The 23529-nt window shown below is 50.0% G+C and overlaps 4 protein-coding genes across 6 annotated transcripts; 2 read left to right on the forward strand and 2 right to left on the reverse strand.

The window, feature by feature from the left end:
* Window positions 1-2111: 2111 nt before the first annotated feature.
* LOC125543175 lies at window positions 2112-3352 on the reverse strand. Its single transcript, XM_048706429.1, has 3 exons — window positions 3157-3352; window positions 2610-2864; window positions 2112-2532 (listed from the first exon to the last, which is right to left on the reverse strand). Exons 1-3 carry the CDS (start codon window positions 3242-3244, stop codon window positions 2390-2392), a joined length of 486 nt encoding a protein of 161 aa, XP_048562386.1. The 5' UTR covers window positions 3245-3352; the 3' UTR covers window positions 2112-2389.
* A 165-nt stretch (window positions 3353-3517) lies between these two features.
* On the forward strand, window positions 3518-6994 carry LOC125543173 (pentatricopeptide repeat-containing protein DOT4, chloroplastic). Its single transcript, XM_048706426.1, has one exon. The coding sequence runs from the start codon at window positions 3609-3611 to the stop codon at window positions 6855-6857; it is 3249 nt and encodes a 1082-aa protein (XP_048562383.1). The 5' UTR covers window positions 3518-3608; the 3' UTR covers window positions 6858-6994.
* An 81-nt stretch (window positions 6995-7075) lies between these two features.
* LOC125543174 (WD repeat-containing protein 53) lies at window positions 7076-13137 on the reverse strand. Of its 2 annotated transcripts, XM_048706427.1 has the most exons (11): window positions 12779-13125; window positions 11681-11777; window positions 11521-11582; window positions 11366-11422; window positions 9199-9255; window positions 8874-8930; window positions 8694-8736; window positions 8466-8543; window positions 7837-8167; window positions 7620-7767; window positions 7076-7477 (listed from the first exon to the last, which is right to left on the reverse strand). In XM_048706427.1, the coding sequence occupies exons 1-11, from the start codon at window positions 12917-12919 to the stop codon at window positions 7388-7390; spliced, it is 1161 nt and encodes a 386-aa protein (XP_048562384.1). In that variant the 5' UTR covers window positions 12920-13125; the 3' UTR covers window positions 7076-7387. The 2 variants fall into 2 exon arrangements, with proteins under 2 accessions (XP_048562384.1, XP_048562385.1); XM_048706428.1 differs by lacking the exon at window positions 7076-7477 and having other exon boundaries at window positions 7620-7756; window positions 12779-13137.
* A 2255-nt stretch (window positions 13138-15392) lies between these two features.
* LOC125548107 lies at window positions 15393-18667 on the forward strand. 2 transcript variants are annotated; one of them, XM_048711789.1, is made up of 3 exons: window positions 15393-17145; window positions 17290-17374; window positions 18439-18667. In XM_048711789.1, the coding sequence occupies exons 1-3, from the start codon at window positions 15854-15856 to the stop codon at window positions 18442-18444; spliced, it is 1383 nt and encodes a 460-aa protein (XP_048567746.1). In that variant the 5' UTR covers window positions 15393-15853; the 3' UTR covers window positions 18445-18667. The 2 variants fall into 2 exon arrangements, with proteins under 2 accessions (XP_048567746.1, XP_048567745.1); XM_048711788.1 differs by lacking the exon at window positions 18439-18667 and having other exon boundaries at window positions 17290-18430.
* Window positions 18668-23529: the final 4862 nt, after the last annotated feature.

Consider the following 23529-nt stretch of genomic DNA (forward strand, 5'->3'; position numbering starts at 1 on the left):
GGGCCCTAGTGGAAGAGAGGAGGTGGCGGCCAGGTGGAGGCGTGTGCCCCCCCAAGCCCAATCCAAATTGGGTTAGGGTTGGGGGGGCCCTTTCCTTCTCTCCTTTTCCTCTTTCCCCCCTTTTCCTTGTAGGAATAGGGAAGGGGGGGCGAATCCTACTTGGATCGGGAGTCCAAGTAGGACCCCCCTTGGCGCGCCACACCTATGGCCGGCCTCCTCTCCTTCCCCCTTTATATACGTGGGGAGGGGGCACCCCAAAGACACACAAGTTGATCTTTTTGCCGTGTGTGGTGCCCCCCTCCACAGTTACACACCTCGGTCATATCATTGTAGTGCTTAGGCGAAGCCCTGCGTCGGTAACTTCATCATCACCGTCACCACGCCGTCGTGCTGACGGAACTCTCCCTCGGCCTCAACTGGATCAAGAGTTCGAGAGACGTCATCGAGCTGAATGTGTGCTGATCGCCGAGGTGCCGTGCGTTCGGTACTTGGATCGGTTGGATCGCGAAGACGTTTGACTACATCAACCGCGTTACTAAACGCTTCCGCTTTCGGTCTACGAGGGTACGTAGACACACTCTCCCCGTCTCGTTGATATGCATCTTCTAGATAGATCTTGCGTGATCGTAGGTAATTTTTTTGAAATACTGCGCTCCCCAACACGCTCCGGGACCCTCGGGCAACAGATCGGACGACGCCCCTATCGAAACCGCCCTCCAAGCCGCGCCGCGCTGCCAGGAGAAGTACTTGAAGGAAGAGGTTGTGCAACCGATCTGATCCGCCGCCATGCGTTGGCCCTCCCAACCGCGCCATGGCCCTGTCGTCCCCTTCACTGGTGGCGCACGGGATTTCTCGGCGGCCTCCTCTTGGGACGACGAGGGGGGGGGAGGATGAAGGAGGTGGTGTCAAGCCCCCCCCCCCCCCCCGCGCCACCCTCGGGAGGAGGAGGGACGACGCGGGGAAGCGTTCCTTTCTTTCTATGTGAGGTACCTAGAATAATTAGCTTATATTTCTTTTCTTTTCTGCAACAATCTTATGTTTTATGGTTTTCTTGTCTATATATTTCTTGGGGACAACCAAACATTAAATACGTCAGTATGAGCAGCACTGGAGGTGAATTGAGGGGCGGAAGAAAAAAATGAGTTATGGGTTCTTCAGTTCACATTGTGTAGCTTCTGTAAATAGTGCTCACCTGTAAATTGTGACTTGGCTGTCCCGGCATTTCTCTTAATTTAATGCAATCTTCAGTGCATATTGCATTCCTTGTGTACATACTAAATTTATATTGCCATTTTCAACAGTTTTCATACTGAATTGAGATCACTGGTTTTCTTCAGATTAGCAATCATAATTTTCTTCATATGCACTGAATATATATAGATTTCTAAAACAATTAAAATCAAGGCACGCTGTTTCGTCTGGTGTTTCTCTGTGGTCATATTTTATTTTACCACTGATAGTTCAACATTTTTTTTGCGGGGAGTTCAACATTCTTTCTACTCCAATTCTCCTCCTTTCATAATGTCGAAGTGAACGCTTGCATAGTTATTCAATCAAAAGTAGAAAAAAAACAAATTTAAGTTCAGAAACACGACGATACGCAAATGAAAGCAACAAAACAGACCATGCAAAGAACGGTCTTTCGAGAAAATAGTTTCCAATAAATACGACGTGGCTTTGTTGGTCCTTTAGGCTTAAGCCTTTTTTGGTTCATAGGATAAGAAAATTATAGGAATACAAAAGTTATATGAAATGAGATGACATGCATCTCAAATCCTTTTTTTTTAAGCATCAGTACAGACACAAGCGTTCATATACACGCGCATACACTCATCTCTATGAATGCATGCACGCACACCCTACCCTTATGAGCACCTCCGAGAGACTGAGCCGACATATCATCGTGGATGAATACTTGCTGTTTTCTAGATTTTTGAAGTCACCGTAGACGCCTCGTCGTCGACGGAAACGTCTCCTTTCATTGAAAGCGCATCGCCGGAAATCCTGAAATAAATCCAGAAATACTGCGAGCACCAGGATTTGAACCCTGATGGGTTGTGGATACCACTGTCCACCTAACCAATTCAACCACAGGATTAGGGACATGCACCTCAAATCCTATGAGTAGGAATAAGAAAGGAGATATTATTTGTTTCATATCATAGGATTTTTTTTCATTAAATTTAGGCTAATGTATATTTTTCTATAAAATATGGAGGATAGAAAGATTTTCTTCATAGGAATAAGATTCCATTCCTACAAACCAACTTCTCCTCTCTCGAAGATTTCTAACAAAGAAAACAACAGGCGCAAGAAAAGTCGATTGTAAGCTGAACCGGTTCGATCAACTCTGTCTGTTCGTGTCTCGGAGAGGAAGGCTTGTTAACTATCAGGCCAACCCCCTCAGACGATCAATGAGCTCCCCTTTCTTCAGCTTGGAGTAGCCTCTCATCCCCCTCACCCTCGCCATGTCCCTCAGCTCGGGCACCTTCATGTCCTCCAAATTTGGCTGCCCGTCTTGGTGCAGTCCCTCTGGAAGCACAAGCAACGCGATGATGGTTCAGAACAAAGGAAACATAATTATTTTCATCCTGATGCTGTCAAGTTACCGTGTGGTTGCAGCTTCATGCCGGCCTCTTGGAGCGTGCCAGCCGGCGACGACGGCTTCCTCGTCCTCCCGGACGCCTTGGGCGAGTCCCTGGTAATGGCGGCCTGGATGCCGCTGAAGAACTCTATGAGCTCTTCTTTGCTGTGCTTCTTGACCGCCATTCTTGAAGGCGGATACCCGTTGGCTTCGGATCTGACCGTCAGGGAAGATGAGCAGGGCAGAGAACCCCGCAGTGGAGCGCGATGGAGAGCAAAATCTGCAGATGCCACCGAATTCAGGGCTTCAGACTTCGCCATAAGATTTTTTCGGTCAGATTGGAAGGGAGACTGAAACTAAGAGAGGGAGCCATGGCAGAGACTGCAATGGTGCCTGTTTCCTATATATCATTAAAATTGTACTAGTACAAAATGTATTCACCAATGTGGCAATGCAGGCACAATGACTGCAATGGTGCCTGTTTCCTATATATCATTAAACGCACTAACTAACTAACCTTGATGAAGATGTTTTCTATCGAAAAGGAGATAACTACAATGTTTCACAATCACCTCTTGGGAGAGCAAATGATCCGGGGAAGGCGGCTTTTCGCAGAGGACTGGGAGAGATTTGGTGATGCTGCATGAGGATTCCTCCCATTTCTTCTCTCTCCTTCCTCTGCCAATGAACCGAAGCTGGCCTCCTTGCTGTTCTCCAATGGAGTGACAGTTGCGCTCTTGTTCTGTTTGCGCTCTATCCTCTTCCTCAGCCACACGGAGGTGGTAAATGATGCAGTCCATGAAGTTTTACATAAACACCCTCGTTAGAGAAATGGTCTTTTTTTAGCATCGATGGAGTAGAAAGGACCGTAACTAACTTGTGTCATTTTATGAATTTTCCGGAATGCGAGGGAGCAAATGGCCAAAGAATCAACCTAATCCAGAAAGCTATCCATTGCGAGACCAAACCACGCCGACAGCGCCAATTTCGCGGCAAAATTTGAACTCCTCTGCCTCCGGCTCCCATGGCGACGCCTCCAGCCGCCTCCATTTCCAGCCACCCCCGAGCTCCGCAGCCATGGCCGCCTCCCAAGAGCACCAGCCAGAGAGCGAGGGTCCGGTGTAGCGTCCTCGCACCGTCCGGCCAAGTCTTGGAGGCAGCCGCTTCTCCGAGGGACGCCGAGAAATCGCCAAACTGGCTCCCGAGTTCCGACGTGAACCTGCAGATTCAGAGGCTGTGTCGGTCGGGTGAGTTGGCGGAGGCTTTGAGGTTGCTCGGCTCGGCTGGGGTCGACGACCGGAGCTACGGCGCCGTCCTCCAGCTCTGCTCGCAGATGAGGTCGTTGGAAGGTGGGAAGAGAGTTCATTTCCTGGTTCGTGCATCTGGCCTTGGAACAAATGCAATGGACAGTGTTCTCGGGCAGAAATTGGTGCTGATGTACTTGAAGTGTGGGGACTTGGGGAGTGCACGAAGGGTGTTTGACGAAATGCCTCAAGTGAGCGATGTGCGCGTTTGGACTGCTCTGATGAGCGGTTATGCCAAGGCTAGTGATTTACGAGAAGGTGTGTCTCTGTTTAGTAGGATGCACTGCTGTGGGATTCGACCAGACGCATACGCCATTTCCTGCGTCTTGAAGTGCATTGCTGGTTTGGGCAGTATCGCGGATGGTGAGGTGGTTCATGGGTACCTTGAGAAGTTGGGTCTTGGCTCGCAGTGTGCGGTTGGAAATGCATTGATGGCTCTGTACTCAAGGTGTGGCTGTAACGAGGATGCTTTGCGGGTGTTTGAAGGAATGCCTCAGCGGGATGCTATTTCTTGGAATTCTGTCATCAGTGGATGCTTCTCAAATGGATGGCATGACAGGGCTGTTGAGCATTTTAGCAAGATGTGGTTTGAAGGCCTGGAGATCGATTCAGTGACGATGCTCAGTGTTTTGCCTGCTTGTGCTGAATTAGGTTATGAGCTTGTTGGAAGAGTGATTCATGGATACTCTGTGAAAACTGGATTACTGTGGGAGCTTGAGTCTCTGGAGAGAGGAGTAGATGAAAATCTGGGATCCAAATTGGTATTCATGTATGTGAAATGTGGTGAATTAGGCTATGCACGCAAGGTGTTTGATGCAATGTCATCGAAAAGCGACATACATGTGTGGAATCTACTAATGGGTGGGTATGCAAAGGTTGGTGGATTTCAAGAAAGCCTATTTCTTTTTGAGAAAATGCATGACAGTGGAATTGCCCCGGATGAGCACACCGTTTCATGCCTTGTGAAGTGCGTCACTAGTTTGTACAGTGGAAGGGATGGCCTAGTGGTTCATGGGTATCTTTTGAAGTTAGGTTTTGGTGCACAGTGTGCAGTTTGCAATGCAATGATATCATTCTATGCGAAATCCAACATGACTGAAGATGCAATCTTGGTGTTTGATGGAATGCCTCATCGAGATGTCATATCCTGGAATTCTATCATCAGTGGCTGCACTTTCAATGGATTACACAGCAAAGCTATTGAACTATTTGTAAGAATGTGGTTACAAGGACAGGAGTTGGATTCAGCCACATTGTTAAGTGTTTTGCCTGCTTGTGCACAGTTGCACCATTGGTTCCTAGGGAGAGTGGTTCACGGGTACTCTGTGAAAACTGGGTTGGTAAGTGAGACATCTCTTGCTAATGTTCTTCTCGATATGTACTCAAATTGCTCAGATTGGCGTAGCACCAATAAGATATTCAGGAACATGGATGAGAAAAACGTTGTCTCATGGACAGCAATAATTACAAGTTATACCAGGGCTGGTCTTTTTGACAAAGTGGCTGGGTTATTGCAAGAAATGGCACTAGATGGTATCAGACCAGATACCTTTGCAATTACCAGTGCTCTTCATGCTTTTGCTGGTAATGAATCGCTGAAAGATGGCAAATCTGTCCATGGATATGCCATCAGAAATGGAATGGAGAAAGTTATTCCTGTTACCAATGCGCTGATGGAAATGTATGCGAAATGCGGAAATATGGAGGAAGCAAGGTTGATTTTTGATGGCGTGACGAGTAAGGATATGATATCATGGAATACGCTGATAGGAGGTTACTCCAGGAATAATCTAGCCAATGAGGCTTTCAGTTTGTTCACTGAAATGCTGCCCCAGTTCAGACCTAATGCCGTGACCATGACCTGCATCTTTCCTGCCGCGGCAAGCCTTTCATCCCTGGAGCGGGGCAGAGAGATGCACACCTACGCCTTACGAAGAGGGTACTTGGAAGACGATTTCGTAGCCAACGCCCTCATGGACATGTATGTTAAGTGTGGTGCATTGCTGCTAGCTCAACGGCTGTTTGACAGGTTGAGCAACAAGAACCTCATCTCATGGACCATCATGGTAGCGGGATATGGCATGCATGGCCGTGGCAGGGATGCCATTGCGCTCTTTGAGCAGATGAGGGCAAGTGGCATTGAGCCGGATGCAGCCTCTTTCAGTGCCATACTGTATGCCTGCAGCCATTCAGGCCTGAGAGACGAGGGATGGAGGTTCTTCGATGCGATGCGTTGTGAACACAAAATAGAGCCCAGGCTGAAGCACTACACCTGCATGGTTGACCTACTAACCAACACCGGAAATTTGAGGGAAGCTTACGAGTTCATCGATTCGATGCCGATCGAGCCAGATTCAAGTATATGGGTCTCATTGCTGAATGGATGCAGAATTCACAGGGATATCAGGCTTGCAGAGGAGGTAGCAGAGAGGGTCTTTGAACTGGAACCTGAAAACACCGGGTACTACGTTCTTCTTGCCAACATATATGCTGAGGCTGAGAGATGGGAGGCTGTAAGGAAGCTGAGGAACAAGATCGGCGGCCGGGGGCTCCGGGAGAAAACTGGCTGCAGCTGGATTGAGGCCAGGGGCAGGGTTCAGGTCTTCGTCGCAGGCAACCGGAGTCATCCACAGGGGACAAGGATTGCGGAGTTCCTGGATGAAGTTGCCAGAAGAATGCAGGAAGAAGGCCATGATCCGAAGAAGAGATATGCTCTGATGGGCGCCGACGACGCGGTGAACGGCGAGGCACTCTGTGGCCACAGCTCAAAGCTCGCCGTCGCGTTCGGGGTGCTGAATCTGTCGGAAGGGCGTCCGATCCGCGTGACGAAGAACTCGAGGGTTTGCACTCACTGCCACGAGGCTGCCAAGTTCATATCCAAGATGTGCAGCAGAGACATCATATTGAGGGATTCGAACAGGTTCCATCATTTTGAACAGGGCAGGTGCTCTTGCAGAGGTTACTGGTAGCAAAACAACTGCTGTGTAACATGTGTTGCATTTCATTTACAGATGAGGTGTTCTTGTAGTACTATCATTGTACCATGCTGATTCCCTTGTTACAGTACGAAGAGGTTGCCTGTCACATTCACAACGTTGGGGGAAAATGACTTTGTAAGAAACATCAGTTGCAGCTCTACAAAATCAGAAGGAAACCAAAAGATTTAAGCACATTTCTCTATCTTCGATGAACTACCTACACAAACCCAATCGTTCTATACCGAAACCATAAATATATAATGCCACGCAACAAAGACATACATGTCTATTCTAGCAGCACATCAGAGCACAAGATTTCAGTACCACATGACTTGTCTCATTACAAACAAGAGTTTCTGCAGGGCTCTAGAGTCCCATATAATGATATCCCAAAAGAAGAACCAACTGTTTGTCATTTCACTAGGACTAGTTGCAGTTGGATTGGGTTCATGAGTCAGGGCCAACATGCTGTGTTATAACCCAGGAAACTGTCCATAAGGTGACACCGCACATTTCTCCATCTATGGGAAATTATATACTTTGACCACCTTGGATGTGTCGCACACAATCAGGTTATCTGAATCAGTTGGAGCAGCACACAACCAATTTACCTGCCAAGATATGGATCAGAGATCAGTATTATGCCTAGAAATTTCAATGGCATGATAACCAACAAGATACGGTATTGGCGTTGTTAGTGCCACATCTAGCAAAAGACAATAATTCAAACAAAACTGAAGGTCTAGCTACAACCTTTTTCTTCACATCAATATCCAACACCAATTCACTATTGCTGTTTGTTTCAGGAGAAAATCCTTTGGACCAATCCCATACTTTCAGTGATGCGTCGTTACCACCTGAAACAAGGAACTTCCCCTTCTCACCAAACGCTGAAAATGCTCTGTTAAGTGGCTAATTAGTGAAACAGTGATATACGCAAGGAACACAGAAACAGCATAAAGGGACTTACACACAGGAGACAGCTGCAGTATGGCCACCCATTGAGTAATCAAGATGGATCCTTTTCCCTTGGCATTGATTATTGCTCCCATCCCCAAGATCATTTCTTTTCGAGCTCATGGCCAAACCGCCTGCCCGAGAAGGGCCTTTTGATTTTGCAGGGGCCAATTCATATTCTAGATCGACTACATCAACAACACCGTCCCCCCTTGCAACGGCACAAACTTTATACAACCCACCTAAAATGCCCTCTTCAGAAACTGCTACCGAGTGAACGAAAGCAGGGTTGAGACATTGCCCTGTACTACCCGAAGAATTGCTATTTTGCAATTCAGGTGATCCTGACATTCAACAGACATACGTTAACCGATCCGCATCGGAGAATGGCGAAGTGAAAAATAACAGGAATACAGCTTTTCAATGTATCGACAGATCTTTTCCTACTATGTAAACCAACTAATGCGACTCTTCGTTCTAATAGACACATAAGAGCTGCATTTAATATGCCTAAAGCAAGTTTCATGAGGTTTACTAGGAACTGTTAGGATGCATCATCATCAGGACAAGACATAAGTATCAGTTTGGAATAGCACAAGCAATATAAGCTGTGTACACGATTTTAATAGAAGAACGAGGTACCATAATCAATAGAAAATAGTGCTCGCCCTTTGGAGAAATCCCACACAGCAAGCTTTGAGTCAAGGCCACCAGTAATTGCTGTCAAATCAAGACGCTAATACATTTAAAATAACATATCAAAGATAGACATATAACAGTTCTTCCCTTATCAGTTGTAAAAAGAAGGAAGACGCAGGAGCAAATAAAAGTGTCAAATAAAACAAAGAAAAAGTGAACAATAACAATAACCTGTCCAAGGTCTCCAAGGAATGAATTGTACACTGCTGCAAATCTGTTGAAATGTTGCTAAGGAAGACAGGTTGCAGGGCAACAGAAACATTAAACTGGGAATAAGAATACGCAAAACAAAACTTAAAACACTGTTATTTGATGAAAAAGTACGAAAATCTCCAGACCATGTAAGGATACACTTGTGTGGGCTTCCCTCAATCTTTTGTACAAGCACTTTTGAGTGGTATTGACAATCTGTGAGAGGAATAGTCGAACTTACGAAGAGTGAAATAATTGACGAGTTATTATGCCAAAGAAGTAACAACTTATTTCATTCAAGTTTCTTCAGCTTTAAGATACTAGAGCATCCAAAAGCCCAGATCTAAAGTTATCCAACAATCCTCTTACAATTCAAATTTATGTTCTAATCCCCCTTGGTTCTAAGTAAGCAGACGATATATAAAATCAGTACTTTTGAACCTAGAATGATTTAATTCTATTATTTCGAAAAGATCTTCTATACCTTAATATCCCCACTGTCATCTGCAGCAGCAAGATAGCCTTTAGAACTCACAGCAATCTGCATAAAATGTGGTACTCTTAGATTCTACCCTTGCTGGACACAGTTAAATGTTAGTATCAGGCCAAAGGGCCTAAGATCCAGTAATAAGAGAAAATTCACAATCACAGCACCATTTCTGTTAGAGTACGTAATGGGCCTAATGGGCCCGTTAGTCTTAGGGTTAATTAGAGATAAGAGTCGCTTGCTTAGGGGTCAAGTAAGCCTTGCTTGGGAGTCAAGTAAACCTCTCTATATAAAGAGAGGAGATGTATTAATCTAATCAAGCAAGAATTAAGAAGGAAATCCCTTCCCTCTTGCCCGGCCGTGGGCAGAAAGGCCCCCGGCCGGTCCTCTCGCGCCCTCCTTCTAGCAGCGCCATAACAATTTGGTATCAGCTAGCTTCGGTTCGATCATGTCTTCACCGCCGCCCAACCCATCTCTTCCGCTGCCGGTCACGACCGTCGCCCCGCTCCTGCCCGCGCCGGGATCCTCCGTCGCGCCCGCCCCCGTCGTCCTCACCCCGGAGGTGTCCGGGGCGCTGCGGGACCTAACACAGGCGGTCCAAGAGATCCACCTGTTCTTGGCCGGGTCCTATGGGCCACACCCGGCTGCGCCGCCCATCACCGCCACCGCACCGCCGTGGCTGCCGTGGCAGCCGCCGCACCAAGCGGCCCCCGCCGCGCTCGCCGGGCTACTGCAGCAGCCGCTGCAGCTGCCATCCATCGCCCCGTCCTGGCTGTCATGGCAGCCGCCGCACCAGGCGGCCTCCGCCGCGCTCGTCGGGCTGCTGCAGCAGCCGCTGCAACTGCCATCCACCGCCCCGTCCTGGCTGCCGTGGCAGCCGCCGCACCAGGTGGCCTCCGCCGCGCTCATCGGGCCGCTGCAGCAGCTGCCATCCACCGCCCCGCCCTGGCTGCAGTGGCAGCCACCGCTCCTGGCGACCTCCGCCGCGCCCGGCGCTCCGCCGCAGCAGCCGCTGCAACTGCAGCAGCCATCACCGGTCAGCTCCGGCCCCGCATCGACCGCGCCGACGGGAGTCCCGATCCACCAGATCAAGTTCCCGCCGTCGCCATCACCGCTTCCCCAGGGCGTCCCCATCCAGCAGATCAAGCTTCCGCCATCGCCGTCACCGCTTCCAGCTTGGATCACTACCCGCCACGTGTCGGCGACGGTGAGGCTGCAGGCTGCTGCACGCGGCCTCCTAGCGCGTCGGCGTGTGCGGGAGTTGCGTGGTCTGCAGCTGCCGCTCCTCCCAGTTGCGCTTCGCTGCGCAAAGGACCTCGATCTCGTCCACTGCGTCGGGGATCTTGGGCATGCTGTTTTCCCCACGGGCAGCGACCTCCAAGTCTGCGACATTGGCGGTTGGGGGAGCGCACCCCTCCTCGTCATTCTCCATCGCAAGCCCCCCACTCTTCCCTGTGCGGTGCAGACCAACAGCCGTCCGGCAGGAAGAAGGCATGGTGTCACCGACAACAACGCACCACGTAGCACCACTGCATTCCGTCACCGGGCGCCGCAAGGGCGCCTCTGCTGGTCACTCTTGCGACCACTTCCAGGTGGTCCTACACATGCACTCCTTTTGTCCAGATGGTGTCCATGGGATCCAGGTGGCTGTACACGTGCATGTCCGACGTGCGGATGGTGTTCACTTTTTGTTAAGGGTCCAAAATAAAGCGTCCCAGTCCATTTCAGGTTGAGAATAATAAAACAAGCCGAGATGTAAAAGGCTTGTTTTTAGGTGTTAGGTTTGGGTTGCGTCGAGTCATGGTTATAAGTTGGTTAGGCTGCAGCTTGAGGACAAGCTGCATGTCCAGGTGGGGTGTAGTGTTAGAGTATGTAATGGGCCTAATGGGCCCGTTAGTCTTAGGGTTAATAAGAGATAAGAGTCGCTTGCTTAGGGGCCAAGTAAGCCTTGCTTGGGAGTCAAGTAAACCTCTCTATATAAAGAGAGGAGATGTATTAATCTAATCAAGCAAGAATTAAGAAGGAAATCCCTTCCCTCTTGCCCGGCCGTGGGCAGAAAGGCCCCCGGCCGGTCCTCTCGCGCCCTCCTTCTAGCAGCGCCATAACAATTTCACACCGTAATAAGAAGACTAAAAGGAGCGGTGTTGCAGATAAAATAAAACACCTGGTTGATTTCATCTCTATTGTAGTTATATGTCTCCAGTGGCTTTGATTGAGATCCCTGCAAGAAAACTACTTTAATCATATTCCCAGTGAAAACCAGCGCAAAAGTCACAACTTCGATTTGGGAATACAAATATTTAGTGGGTGCTCGCTTACCATACGAATATCGAAGGACAAGATTTCATTTCCAGCCGATACATACACATGATCTTCATTTCCTATCAAATGAAAACAAATGACATGAAAGTGTGTGAAGTTTGCATGTCGCACAAAAAATGGGATGAACTTCTTGAGATGTTTGGAGGGCATTACTGACCTGATTTAAAACAGATGGAAGAGATAGGTTTATTTGCTGCCTCAATGGTCAAGAGCACATCTTTGGTGCGCAAATCAAACCAGCAAAGACATCCATCCTAAGGTGACAGAACAAGCTATTAGAAGTTTAGAACATGAGAGATTACCGAAGGGCAGAAACATCAGAATTACCAAGTAGTGTGAAATTATATGCCTAAGGTTCCACAGTGTTGAATAACGATTAGCAACTTACCATTGCAATTTGTGCAGAAATTGAAAGATCTACATAAGGAAATAACCTACTGGTCTGGGAGCATAATACCAGGACTTACAAATATTTAGTGTCGGGTGCCATTTCTCATCTCAGCTTAATTACTGGTACTCCCTCCGTTCGGAATTACTTGTCTTGAAAATGGATGTATCTAGAACTAAAATACGTCTAGATACATCCATTTCTGCGACAAGTAATTCCGAACGGAGGGAGTACTTTCTACTGAGCATAAACCATTGCCAATACTTCTGTGAGAGGCGAATGCTGAGAAATTCATCGTGCGGTATCGAACTGAAATGCCATCATGTACTCATACTAGCATTAGACCATGAGAAAGGTCATTGGGTGTTCAAAATCTGTTATCCTGGCACTACCTCACAAGGGCATTGCATTCTGTACAATAGTACAAATGCTATTCACAAGATGTGTTCCAGTTAATCCTGCAGCAACGAGCTCAATGCGCATCCAGAGAAGCAAGAACATCACTTGGCTGCATAGTTTGCCTTCCCACCCCCACCCAGTGCAGCAGTGTCCAAATTAGCTCGACCGCTTCCTGCTAAAGCCTCCATTGACAAAGCCAATGCGAAGCAACCGGATTCCATTGCCAACATTGCACTACTGAGGCATCACAGAAAAGCGGCAGGCCAGCCACGAGATTCGGCCACTATGCCAGCCAGCGCCCACGAGGTGTTCGACCGGTGTCCTGACCGAGAGAAACCATGCTACCACAACTAGGGGCAGCGCGAGGACGTCCCCCGCGGGCTACAGGGTGTTGACGCGAGGCCATGGAACGGGGCAACCCTTTTCTGGGAGAAAAGCCAGAGGCTCAGAGCGAGTAGAGGCGCGTACCTCGCCGGAGGACGCGACGACGCCCGGGCGGGCGGAGGACGCTACGCAGCAGGTGACGGCGCCCTTCTTGTGCCCCCGCAGCCGCCGGGGCTTCCGCTCCGTCGACGTCGCCGCCGCCGCCGCCGTTTCTGTCTCGGACATGGCGCGCGTGGCCGGTGAAGACGCGAGGCTTTCTCTTCCCCCCTTGACCCTTGTCGTCGGCGCAGAACCTCCCCCAGGCTGAGAAAGCACGGCACGGGTGCGTGTGACCCGTTCGATTGAAGTATGAACGGTCTAGATGAGATCCTCGCTCGTTTATTTCAGAAGACTAGGGGGGCAGACCCCCACCCTAGAAACGGCGGCTCGTCCCGGAGCTGCTTCCGTTCCACCAAGTCCGGCGACTCCGCCGGCGAGTTTCTTAGGGGAATGCGGACCCCTAGAACGAACGCAGCACAATATTCGTCCGTGGACACGGAAGACGCGTTCACGGACAATAATACGGGAGCCGATCATCCAATCGTGTCCGCATAAATTTCAAACGAGATTTAAACGGACCGAATGATTTTCATTTCTACCATACACATTCATCATATTTTTAACATTTTTCATTAAATATGAACGATCAAAAGTTAATCTAGTCCAAATTTTCACCCGCATCCGTCCTCCAAGTCATTGTTGTTTTCTACTCTTCCTCATCGGAGTTCGCCGCCTAGATGTCATTGGTGGAGGTGAGGTCAACGATAGACATGGACGATCCGGCCTCTGGCAGCGCGGGAGTATGCAGCTCAGGAATAAAAACACCTCCAACATTCACTTACCTTCTGCGATGTATTTGGTCTTTGTGCCGATAATGCAAGGAAAACGCTTACCTTCAGCAATCCGATCGCGTACGAGCGCCCCGCCGTTTTCATGTCCTTCGGATTGACTCGTCAGACGGTCGAGAGCAATCCCCTCCATGTCCATGTTCTCTGTAATCGAGCCTTTGTTTTAGAAAGAGAGTTTGCAACTGGACACCGAAGTGGGGCTTGGCGGAGACTCGTGCAGCTGGGTGGGCGACAGAGGCGAGGATTCCAGCCGGATCTCGCGGATCCGACGAGGATGGTGCATGGGGACATACAGGGCGGCGGGCCCCCGCGGGGTTGGAGGCTAGTTTCATGGCGAGGACCCGCGATGGCAGTGGTGCACGATGCTCCTACGGTGAGAGGCAACGGGAAGAGGAGGATGGTGGCGAGGCGACCAGGTCGGAGGTTCGATGCTCGTCGGCAGCGGCGCGGAGGTGGGGCATGAGGTGCTAATTCTCCCTCATCACCATTCGGCGGAGCTCGCATCGAATGACGGTGGTACTTTTTTTGCAACCTTCTCTCTGTTGCAAGAAAGATTTTTTGTAACATCAATCATGTTGCAAACCTTTCTTCTGAATCATTTTTTTGCGTGACTCTGAAACATTATATGAAGGTGAAGACAAAAAAATCTGCAACATTGCAACTGTAGCAAAGTTTTTTGCAACAATACATTTGTTGCAAAAGTTTTCTACACTTAAACCTATGAATAAGATCTTTGTTGCCAAAAATTCTGCAACAACAGAGTTGCAATGATGAAAGACACTGCTTTGCCGCATGATGACATCATACCAGACGACAGTGACAAAAGATCCACCGACCGACGGTAGCATGGCCTGTAACACAACGGGTCATTTATTGATGCGCAATTACTCACGGTTGACAAACTACTGAGCCGGGAAGGGAAAGTGAGGCTCAAAATAGAAAGTTGTCGAAGCAGAAAAAGATACAATGCTGATTTTTTTTCCATTTCATCTTTTTTTTGTCCAATCTTCCTTATATACGCTTCACTCTTTCTTTCTCCCCTTTCATTTTTTCCTCACATCTTTCAGTTTTCTCCCATCCATCCTCTTAAAAATAGAATCAATTGTCTCACTTCTTATTAACTTATGAAAATAAAAACATATTTTGTTTAGTAAGTCATTAAATTCTTATCAAATAAATGCTTAATAGCAATCAAATGACAGGTAAATCATGACGATTGCATACAAGAACTTGCTAAGATTTTAGTGCATCAATATAATAATGAACGTGCAGTTACGGGCTAATCTCCCAATGTTTACAGAGAAAATTCCTTATTTGACACTGTTTTAAAATCTGGTCCCTTATTTGACACTGGAAAAGTTTTTCTTCCCTATTTGACACTAGTCCTAAATTTTATTCTCTATACGGCATTTCTGTTCATTTTGAGCCTAAATGACACTTGAAAAGACGATTTTGCCCCTCATACGGTATGTGCGCACGCGTGCGTGCGTGCTGTTGCATGTGTGAGTGCACGCGCACATGTGTGCTGCTGCTGCATGTGTGCTGCTGCGTGTGTGTTTGCTACTGCGTGTGTACGTGCGCGCGTGCGTGTGTGTGCTGTTGCGTGCCTATGTGCTGTTTGCGTGTGTGTGTATGTGTGTGTGCTGCGTGCGTGTGTGTTGCTGCGTGTGTGTGCGCGTGCATGTGTGTTGCTGTGTGTGTGCGTGTGTGTGCACGTGCGTGTGCGTGTTGTTGCGTGTGTGTGCGTGTGTGTGCGTGTGCGTGTGTGTTGGTGCATATGGATGTGTTGCTGCGTGTGTGCTCTTGCCCTCGCACTGATGCTGCGTGTGTGTGCTATTGCCCTCCACACACATATCACATGAGGGGCAAAAGAGTTTTTTTAGATGTCATTTAGGCTCAAAATAAACAGAAATGCCATATAAGGAATAAAATTTAGAACTCGTGTTCAAATAGGGAAGAATTTTTTTTCTGTGTCAAATAAGAAAGCAGATTTTAAGATAATGTCAAATAAGGAATTTTCTCATGTTGATACTCCGTTGCAATCGCATGGGCAATTGGCAGTCAATGTATAAAATGCAAAAGAAGGAAGCACGGAAGACCTGCCGCCGCTGAGCCTCAGGAAACATTCACCATCTCAAACTCCCAACTCACCCGTACTACACCAGGCAATGCCCTGCTCCTCGTCATCTGTATTTCTTTCGTTTCTCCAGGGTGAAATTCACCATCTTGTGTTTCTTAATTGGGCGAATCAGATCTACGAGTGGAACGCAGGATGCCACCGTCGAGATCTAGGAAGCGCCCTTCGGGGCCGCAGCCCACCACCGCGCTCGCAAAGAAGCGGCACTGCCCCGCGGCGGTGGCCTCGGACGATGTCGCCGGCGCGGCAGCACCCTCGTCGCCGTCCTCCTACTCCCCCTCCTGGGCGTCGCTTCCAGGGGACATGGTTCGACAGATAGCGTGGCGCGTGCTGGCCGGCGATTTTCTGGATTACGTCCGCTTCCGCGCCGTTTGCACCAGTTGGCGGTCCGGCGCCGTGTGCCCGCGCGGCCGCGGCGTCGCCGATCCACGCTTCCACCCGCGCCGCTGGATGATGCTGCCGGAGGGCAACGGCCTCTACCCCGGCCACCGGAAGCTGGGTGGCCACATCCGCTTCTTCAACCTCGACACCGGAGCCCTCGTCCGTGTCGAGCTCCCCCTGTTCAAGAACCACTGTGCTCTGGAATCGGTCGACGGCCTCCTGCTCCTCCAGAGAGACCAAGACACCGCCGTCCGCCTCCTCCACCCTTTCACTCGCGACATTGTTGAGCTCCCACCGCTTGCCACCCTCCTCACGCAGCTGGGCGACGATCTCCGCAGCGCACACACCGACCCCGAGCTGCGGAAATGGTACTATATCAGATACTGCGTGTGTGCCTCCGTTTCCTGCAGCGGTGGATCCGTCGTCGTCATGCTCGCGTTCCGTCGTCTGATGCGTGTAGCCTTTGCGACCTCCGACTCCCAAGACCAGCAATGGACCATGCCAAGCTGGGAAGTCCCATTTAACATTGCGCCCTTGGCATTCCAAGGCAAGCTATACTTTGTGCACCATCCTGCAACTAATGGCTCGCTGGTTTTCCAGATCGACCCGCCCCTGCCGGTTGGTTCGCCGCCACGGCCGCCAAAGCTGATTGCCACATGTCCGGCAGATAAACTCTACAGGGGCTCCCATCTGGTAGAATGCAACTCACAGATCCTGCTTGTTGGCCATGGCGACATTTCCTTAAAGCACATTGTGATTTACAAACTCGAGGACCTTATCTTGGAAAGGTTTATCCCGCTGACAAGCATTGGAGACCGCGCCCTCTTTCTCCAAGGGAAGTGCCTGAGTGTCTCCTCCACGGCGCTGCCCACTGTCATGTCTGAAACTGTTGTCTATACCCATCCGATGTACTATCATTATGCACAATACCACCTCAGGACCGGTGCTTGGTCTCAACCAATCGACACCTGCGGTCTAGATGGCTTTAACCCGGGTCCTCGTAGCCTCATCCACCATGTCATTACTTGCTGCATTCGCAATGTCTGGTATGGTACTGGCACTCCTACTTTGTTTTTCCTCACCACTCCCTATTTATATTGTCACAACTGTTCCTAGATCATGTTAATTAGCGGGCTTAATACATTCTTTTTTTTTGAGGAGTTAATACATTCTCCTTGTGACCCTTGTAGGAACAAAGGGCTATTATATTCGAAAAGGCTAGAAAATAGGCTTCCAACGCTTCTTTGGAAGGTGAAGAGAAAGCTTCGTTATTGGGTAAATTTTACTCGCATATAATCCTTTCTTTTTGTACTAGCAACTCAAAGTGATTAATATATTTATACTTACCACCTTTAGTTTTATTATCCTAACAAATAAGCAACCAACCATCGATCTAACTTGGACAGATGCTCAGTCCTCACAATAATATGTGCTCTTGATCAACACCCAACTCACAGAAACTCAGCCGTCAGAAATTTAGAATCCTCCTAATCCACAAGCACTTTGATAAGGTGTTCTTGTGGTACCCGCAATCCCCTCATTTCTATTGAACTAACTTTGAGATTTGCCCACCTCTTTTTTGTTGTTCTACACGATCAATCAGCCAAATAATTAGGGGGAATCGATTGATTGTTCTTGGCCACCTCAACCTGGTATGCTTATATAGTGGATGCTTAGGCCCTTGACCTTTCTAATACACTTGGATTCCTGGTATCCCACAGCAACATGTGAAATGTTATTGTGGTCTTTCGTAATTTATCATTTTGTCTTATTTTTGGCACACCTATTGATCACCGAATGCTCTCAGGATTTGTGCCAGGATAACTTGTCTAAGAACCATGGGGTGCGCTTGGTTTGAGCCCAATCAAACCCCACCAAAACATTGGCTAGCAAATATTTTTGCGTATGTTTTGATTGACCATGTTTTGGTCAATTGCCCAGAATAATGGGCTGGAGTTGGTTGGTGGGAGCATGGACATGCTAAAATATTAGGAACCATCAAAGCAAGAACAAAAATAATTGGCCATGAACAAAAATTGGTATGGTTGGTTTTGATCATCACTATCCAAACACAACACTAACAAGGTAAAGATTATGTTGGGCAAAATAAATACGATAAATGATTATCCAGTAAGAAACATGCTAAAGGATTGTGCTAGAGGAAGGAAATAAGGCAAGTCATTATGCTAGAAAAATCATAGTGAAGGATTCAGCAGCTGACTGATATTTGTTATTTAGATGCCCCATACTTATTTCTGGTTTTAGATTTGATCATATTGGTGTAATTGGTTTCATCACTTATGTTACATCTCCTTTTGTACTTGTGCTCCTTTTGCTAGTCATGAAAAGGCCCTTGTGACCAGAAGCTGGTGGATGCATGGATTCCCTTGGCGCCAAGAAGGGGGACTAGTTACACTCGTACCTCCTCGTCGTCTCCTTGTTGCTAGAACTTTTCTCATGACACCTATTGTGACGATACTGTAGCTCCGACAAATTTAAATATGCTTACCTTCTGCTTTTCAGCAATCATGTATTAGCTCGGATAGATGAAGCACATGGTGTTTTATTCCTGTCTTGTTTCCTTTTTTAAGATGTCGTGTCCTGTTTCCTACAAGCATTTAGGTAGTGTATATTGTTTTTTTTTAAAGTCACCGGGCGAGGGCGAAGGCCCTCCACCTGAATTTTCTTTTTTCTTTATTAAATCACCCCCTCCCCCCCCGGGGAGCCAGGTTTTTCAGAGAGAGGGAGAGTAGTTACCTCACCCCCAGACGCACAGCCCGCGCCATAGAGGGTGGGGGGAGCACAAGCCCTCCCCCGCGGCAGGCAAGATGACTAGCCGGAGTGCGCGAACACCAGCAACCACCTGTCGATGCATGGCCGGTCAGCCACCTTCAGGCGCCCCCTCCACAGGGCCGCATCTTCCCCGCAACAGCCGAGGAGACGAGCGAGGGAGGGCGGCTCGGCCCGGAAGACCACCGCGTTTCTATGCTTCCAAAGCTGCCAACAGCACAGCAGGACAAAGGACGCGGTAGCAGCTTCGCCGGCCATGGCACGGACGTCCAGGTCCTCACATTGTAGCCACGTCCGGCCACCTCAAGCCCAATGGTTCTCCAGAACGAACGCGTGAAAGGACAAGCAAAAATCATGTGATCAGCCGTCTCGAGCACCTCGCCGCAGATGGGGCACGCCGCCTCCTCCGCAGCGACGATGGTTTTCCGAAGAAGGACGTCCCGCGTGTGCACCCTTCACTGGACAAGGAGCCAGCCGAAGAAACGGACTCGGGAGGGAGCAGCGCACCCCCAAATGAACTCGGCGAAAGTAGCTTGCACCCCACCGAACCTCTCCAGAGCGTAGACCGCCGCCGCTGCAATGCCTCCCCGGGGACCCAAGCACAACACTGAGCTCCGCACGTCGTTCCCCGGGGTCGGGGCGACCCCATCCATGAGCGTCAGGAGGGTGGCCCGTTCCGCCGCACCGGCCGTGGTGAGCCTGGGCACGAGCGCACTGTCCAGCCCGTGAGAGCGCACCCATCACACCGTGACCTCCGATTCAGTCGCGTGTGAGAGGAGGGCGGGGAAGGCCGCCGCGACAGCTCCACACGGGAGCCATTTATCGAACCAGAAGGATGTTCGCTTCCCGTCACAGACTTCCACCGTCGTAAGACCGCGGTAGAGCGGGAGGAGACCGCTGAGAGCCTTGCCGTGCTCCCCGGTCGTCCGAGCTGCCGACCCGGAGAGGAGGGACCGTCCCGCGAGCTCGGCCCAAACCCACGTCGCCCACCGCGACGGTGCGGAGCAGGCATGGAGCCGATGCAGCATCTTGATCAGAAGGCACCGGTTTTGCGTCGCGAGGTCGCGAACCCCCAACCCGCCCTCCGCCTTGGATCGGCATACTCTCTCCCATGCCACCAAGCATTGGGCGCCAGAAGCGCGTTCAGCCGCGTTCCAAAGGAAGGCGCGGCGTAGCGAGTCTAGGGCCTTGATCACCGCCGGAGGGAGCAACATAGCCGCCATAGCGTACGTGGGAAGAGCATCCAGGACGGCATTGATGAGGACGAGCCGCCCGGCAGGGGAGAGAAGGCGCGCCCGCCACCCCGACAAGTACTTGTCGACTTTGGCGATCATGGGGAGGAAATCCGCGAAGCAGAGTTTCTCCCAGGAGAGAAGGAGCCCGAGGTAAGCGTGCGGGAATCCTTGGACATCGCAGTCGAGGGCGCCGACGGTTATGTCCAACACGTCCGCCGCCACATGCATGGGAACATGTATATTGTTTTTGGTTCACTCGTGTAGTTCATTAGGGATGTTCTTCTTTCACATTTGTTAGAATCCCCTAACTTTAAGGCCTCCTTTAATTTATAGCAATTTTGTAGGAATTCTACTATATAGAATTTTTATAGTAAGAATTCCCTAAGAGCTCTTTGATTTGTAGAAACTATTCCTATGCAGGATTGGTTTCTATCCTTCACATATCAAAGGAAAGAAAAACATTAGCTCAGACCTAATGAAAAAGTTTCTATTTTATGAACCAAATGATATCTCTTTTTATCCTATGAACAAAGAAGCCTAAGGGCCTGTTCGATAGTCACGTGGCTCCCAACTCACTGAATTCCAGGTCTAGAAGTGGTCCAAACGGTCGAACACTAGCAGTTATGAGCGAGGTGCTGGAAACAGGGGAGCAGAAGTTGATTTATATAGTGATACTACACATGTATGCCACTGCGAAGTGAATTTGTGCACTACCGGTTTTGCTGCAACTAATCTCCTCCTACGTCCTCTCGCATGGACGAGCGGGTCGTTTTCCTCAAATGGAACGACCCTTTTCATTAGAAGACATGTGGATTCGTGAAGCTCAAAGCAACCCATCCGACACAGCTTTCCTCCCGCTACCCCCGCGTCGCCCATGTGCGACTGAAGGGGAAACCCTAGCCGTCGCCGACTAGGCTCCTCCCTCCCTCCTCCCCCTGTCGCCAGCGTCGGATCTCGCTGGCGGGCAAAGCCCTGCCGGCGTGGGCGGCGACGAGGCTTCCTCTCTTCCCCGCGTGGTGGTGAATGGCACGAGCGACGTCACTCGGCGAGGGTGCGGCACTGCAGGGGGTGTAGCGGTGAGCACACAGGCGTAGAGGGCCACAACGGAGGGCGTGGCGGCGCTGGATCGGATCGGACATGGACCCCGGTTTCCTGCTTTGGGTGACATAGGGAGGTAGCGGCGACCTGGCTAGGGCGCCGCACGAGGCATGGGTTATGGAGGCGCTCTCGGGACTCAGTTTATAGATGAAAGGTGTAGCGCTCGTAGGCACTCGGTTTATACAGACGGTGACACGTGGCCGTTATCTCCCGGCTGCCGTCATGTTACTTTAGTAAGCCCAGAGCCTCGTATAAACACACGGCTTATACATAAACCAAGAGTTTTTGCACTGGCACTCGGCTTATACCTTATAAGCCGATCGAGGTAAACCGTGTCATATAAGCCGGGTGTTTTACTCGGCTTATATATAAACCGAGTTTATATCAATATAAGCCGAGTGTATTGGGTACACGACGTTAAAAAAATTCCTGTAGTGCCCTTGCAATCTCCGATGAAGAGCTGGTGGTGAGCCTCGAGCCCGACGTGGAGGCGGTGGGGTGGGGTTGCAGCTGATCTGGTGGTGCCATCCTGCAGGCTTCCTGGTGGGGCGTGCTTCGACGGGCGGCTCCTGTTTTGGTGCCCTGGTCTCGAGGAGGTGAGGTGGCTAGTGTCAGTGACTGTCATGGCAAGCGGGGCGGGCTGAGGGTGTAGAGCTTGGGTTGCGGTCCGCTGCCTCTGCAGTGGTTTGGGGGCAGCGATGCAGGGGTTGGAGCTCGTGGTGGTTGCACACGTGGTCAGTGTGGGCGCAACATGGCGGTTGATGTCCTACGGCGGTGTGGTGGTGGCGGTGGAAACCTCCCTTCTACTTGGTGTGGGCCGGCGGCACGTGGTTTCGCTCGTCGAGATAGCTTTGACCTAGGGTTTGTGCTCGGGCGGACCAGACCTGGGCCCGAGGCAGATCAGAGCTGGTGCTCCGGGTAGGTGAGGTTGGGCTTAGTCCAAGTGGTGCTCGGTGCCGGTGGTCTTGTTAGCGTTGCGTCATTGTGCGGATTGGCGAGAGTGGCCATGGACATGGCGTCGTGTGAGCTCGCCTGGCCAAGGTCTCGAGTTGGCTCACCGGCGGCCGGCGGCAGTCTCGGAGTTGTGTCCTCCCAGTACATCGGGTATTGGCTGGGGACGTAGGTGTGGGTGCATCCTACGATGGAGGCATCTACCCAGACTCAAGGACTGGTGCCGGGCTAAGAGTAGATGGAGTGTCGTCGCTCTTCCTACCGTGGTTGAGTGCGTTGTGATGTGGGCGGCGCATGGTATCTCATGACAGGGATGCCGATGCGGCGACGTCGGAGGGCGGCCTGCATGGTTGCTCTTCGGCGGGAATCATTGAGGTGGTGGTGGCTCCCCTCTAGGTTTGTGTGGGCAACAGGAGGGGTTGCAACAGGTAGCTCATACGTGCCCTCTCTCTCAATGGGGTGACGTCCTGATCCATATCCGGGGTTCTGTCTTCGTCGCACTCCTTCTGGCGGCCTCGTGGTGGCACGGGTGAGTTGCCGAGCGAAACATTGGCGCCGACGAGGGTGGAATTCAAGGGTGCCACACTCTTTTTGAAGACGTCGTTGTGGTTCTTCTCTTTGTGTCTAGGCTCCAGGCGAAGACATTTTTTCGGTGTGCACTTGGCAGAGACTATGCTCTTTGTTGTTCTCCCTTTTGAGAGCGTTGTCGTGGAGCTCGGGTGTGCTAGGTTGTAGCGTGGAGGTGTTTAGTTCTTCCAGTGCTCGTTGCAGCTGGAAGACGACGAAGACTTTGAAACCGTTTGAGGCATGATTTTCAATGATGATATTCGGCGCCCTAGGAGAGGATCACAGTTTGGCTACATACACATCAACTGTGATAGAGCGGAGGGCAATGCCAAGATCATGCCAATCTATGGAGAAGTACTTTTGCCGGTGCTTTTGGATGCACACAAGTCTATTTCTGACCGTTGCAAAAGCCATTGAGAAGTATGATGACTGGTTCAAGCTCTCGAGAAATGCAAGTGGAGAAATAAGTGTAAGCCCTCTGATGAAGTGCATTGCGACTATTTGAGTCTTCGCATATGGGTGTTCGGTCGATGCCGTTGACGACTATGTTCGCATTGGTGAAGACACAGTATTGGAGGCCGTTCAAAGGTTCACTAAAGCAGAGATCAATGTCTTTGGACCTAAGTATTTGAGAGGACCCATCGAGGAAGACACGCAGAGACTGGTGACAGAGAGTGAATGAAGAGGATGGCCAGGGATGCTTGGATCATTCGACTATATGCACTAAACATGAAAAAAAATTGTCCTGCAGGGTGAAAGGGTCACAAAGATCCAACGATCATTCTTGAG

This window comes from Triticum urartu, chromosome 3, assembly GCF_003073215.2.
Source record: "Triticum urartu cultivar G1812 chromosome 3, Tu2.1, whole genome shotgun sequence".
NCBI lineage: Eukaryota > Viridiplantae > Streptophyta > Magnoliopsida > Poales > Poaceae > Triticum > Triticum urartu.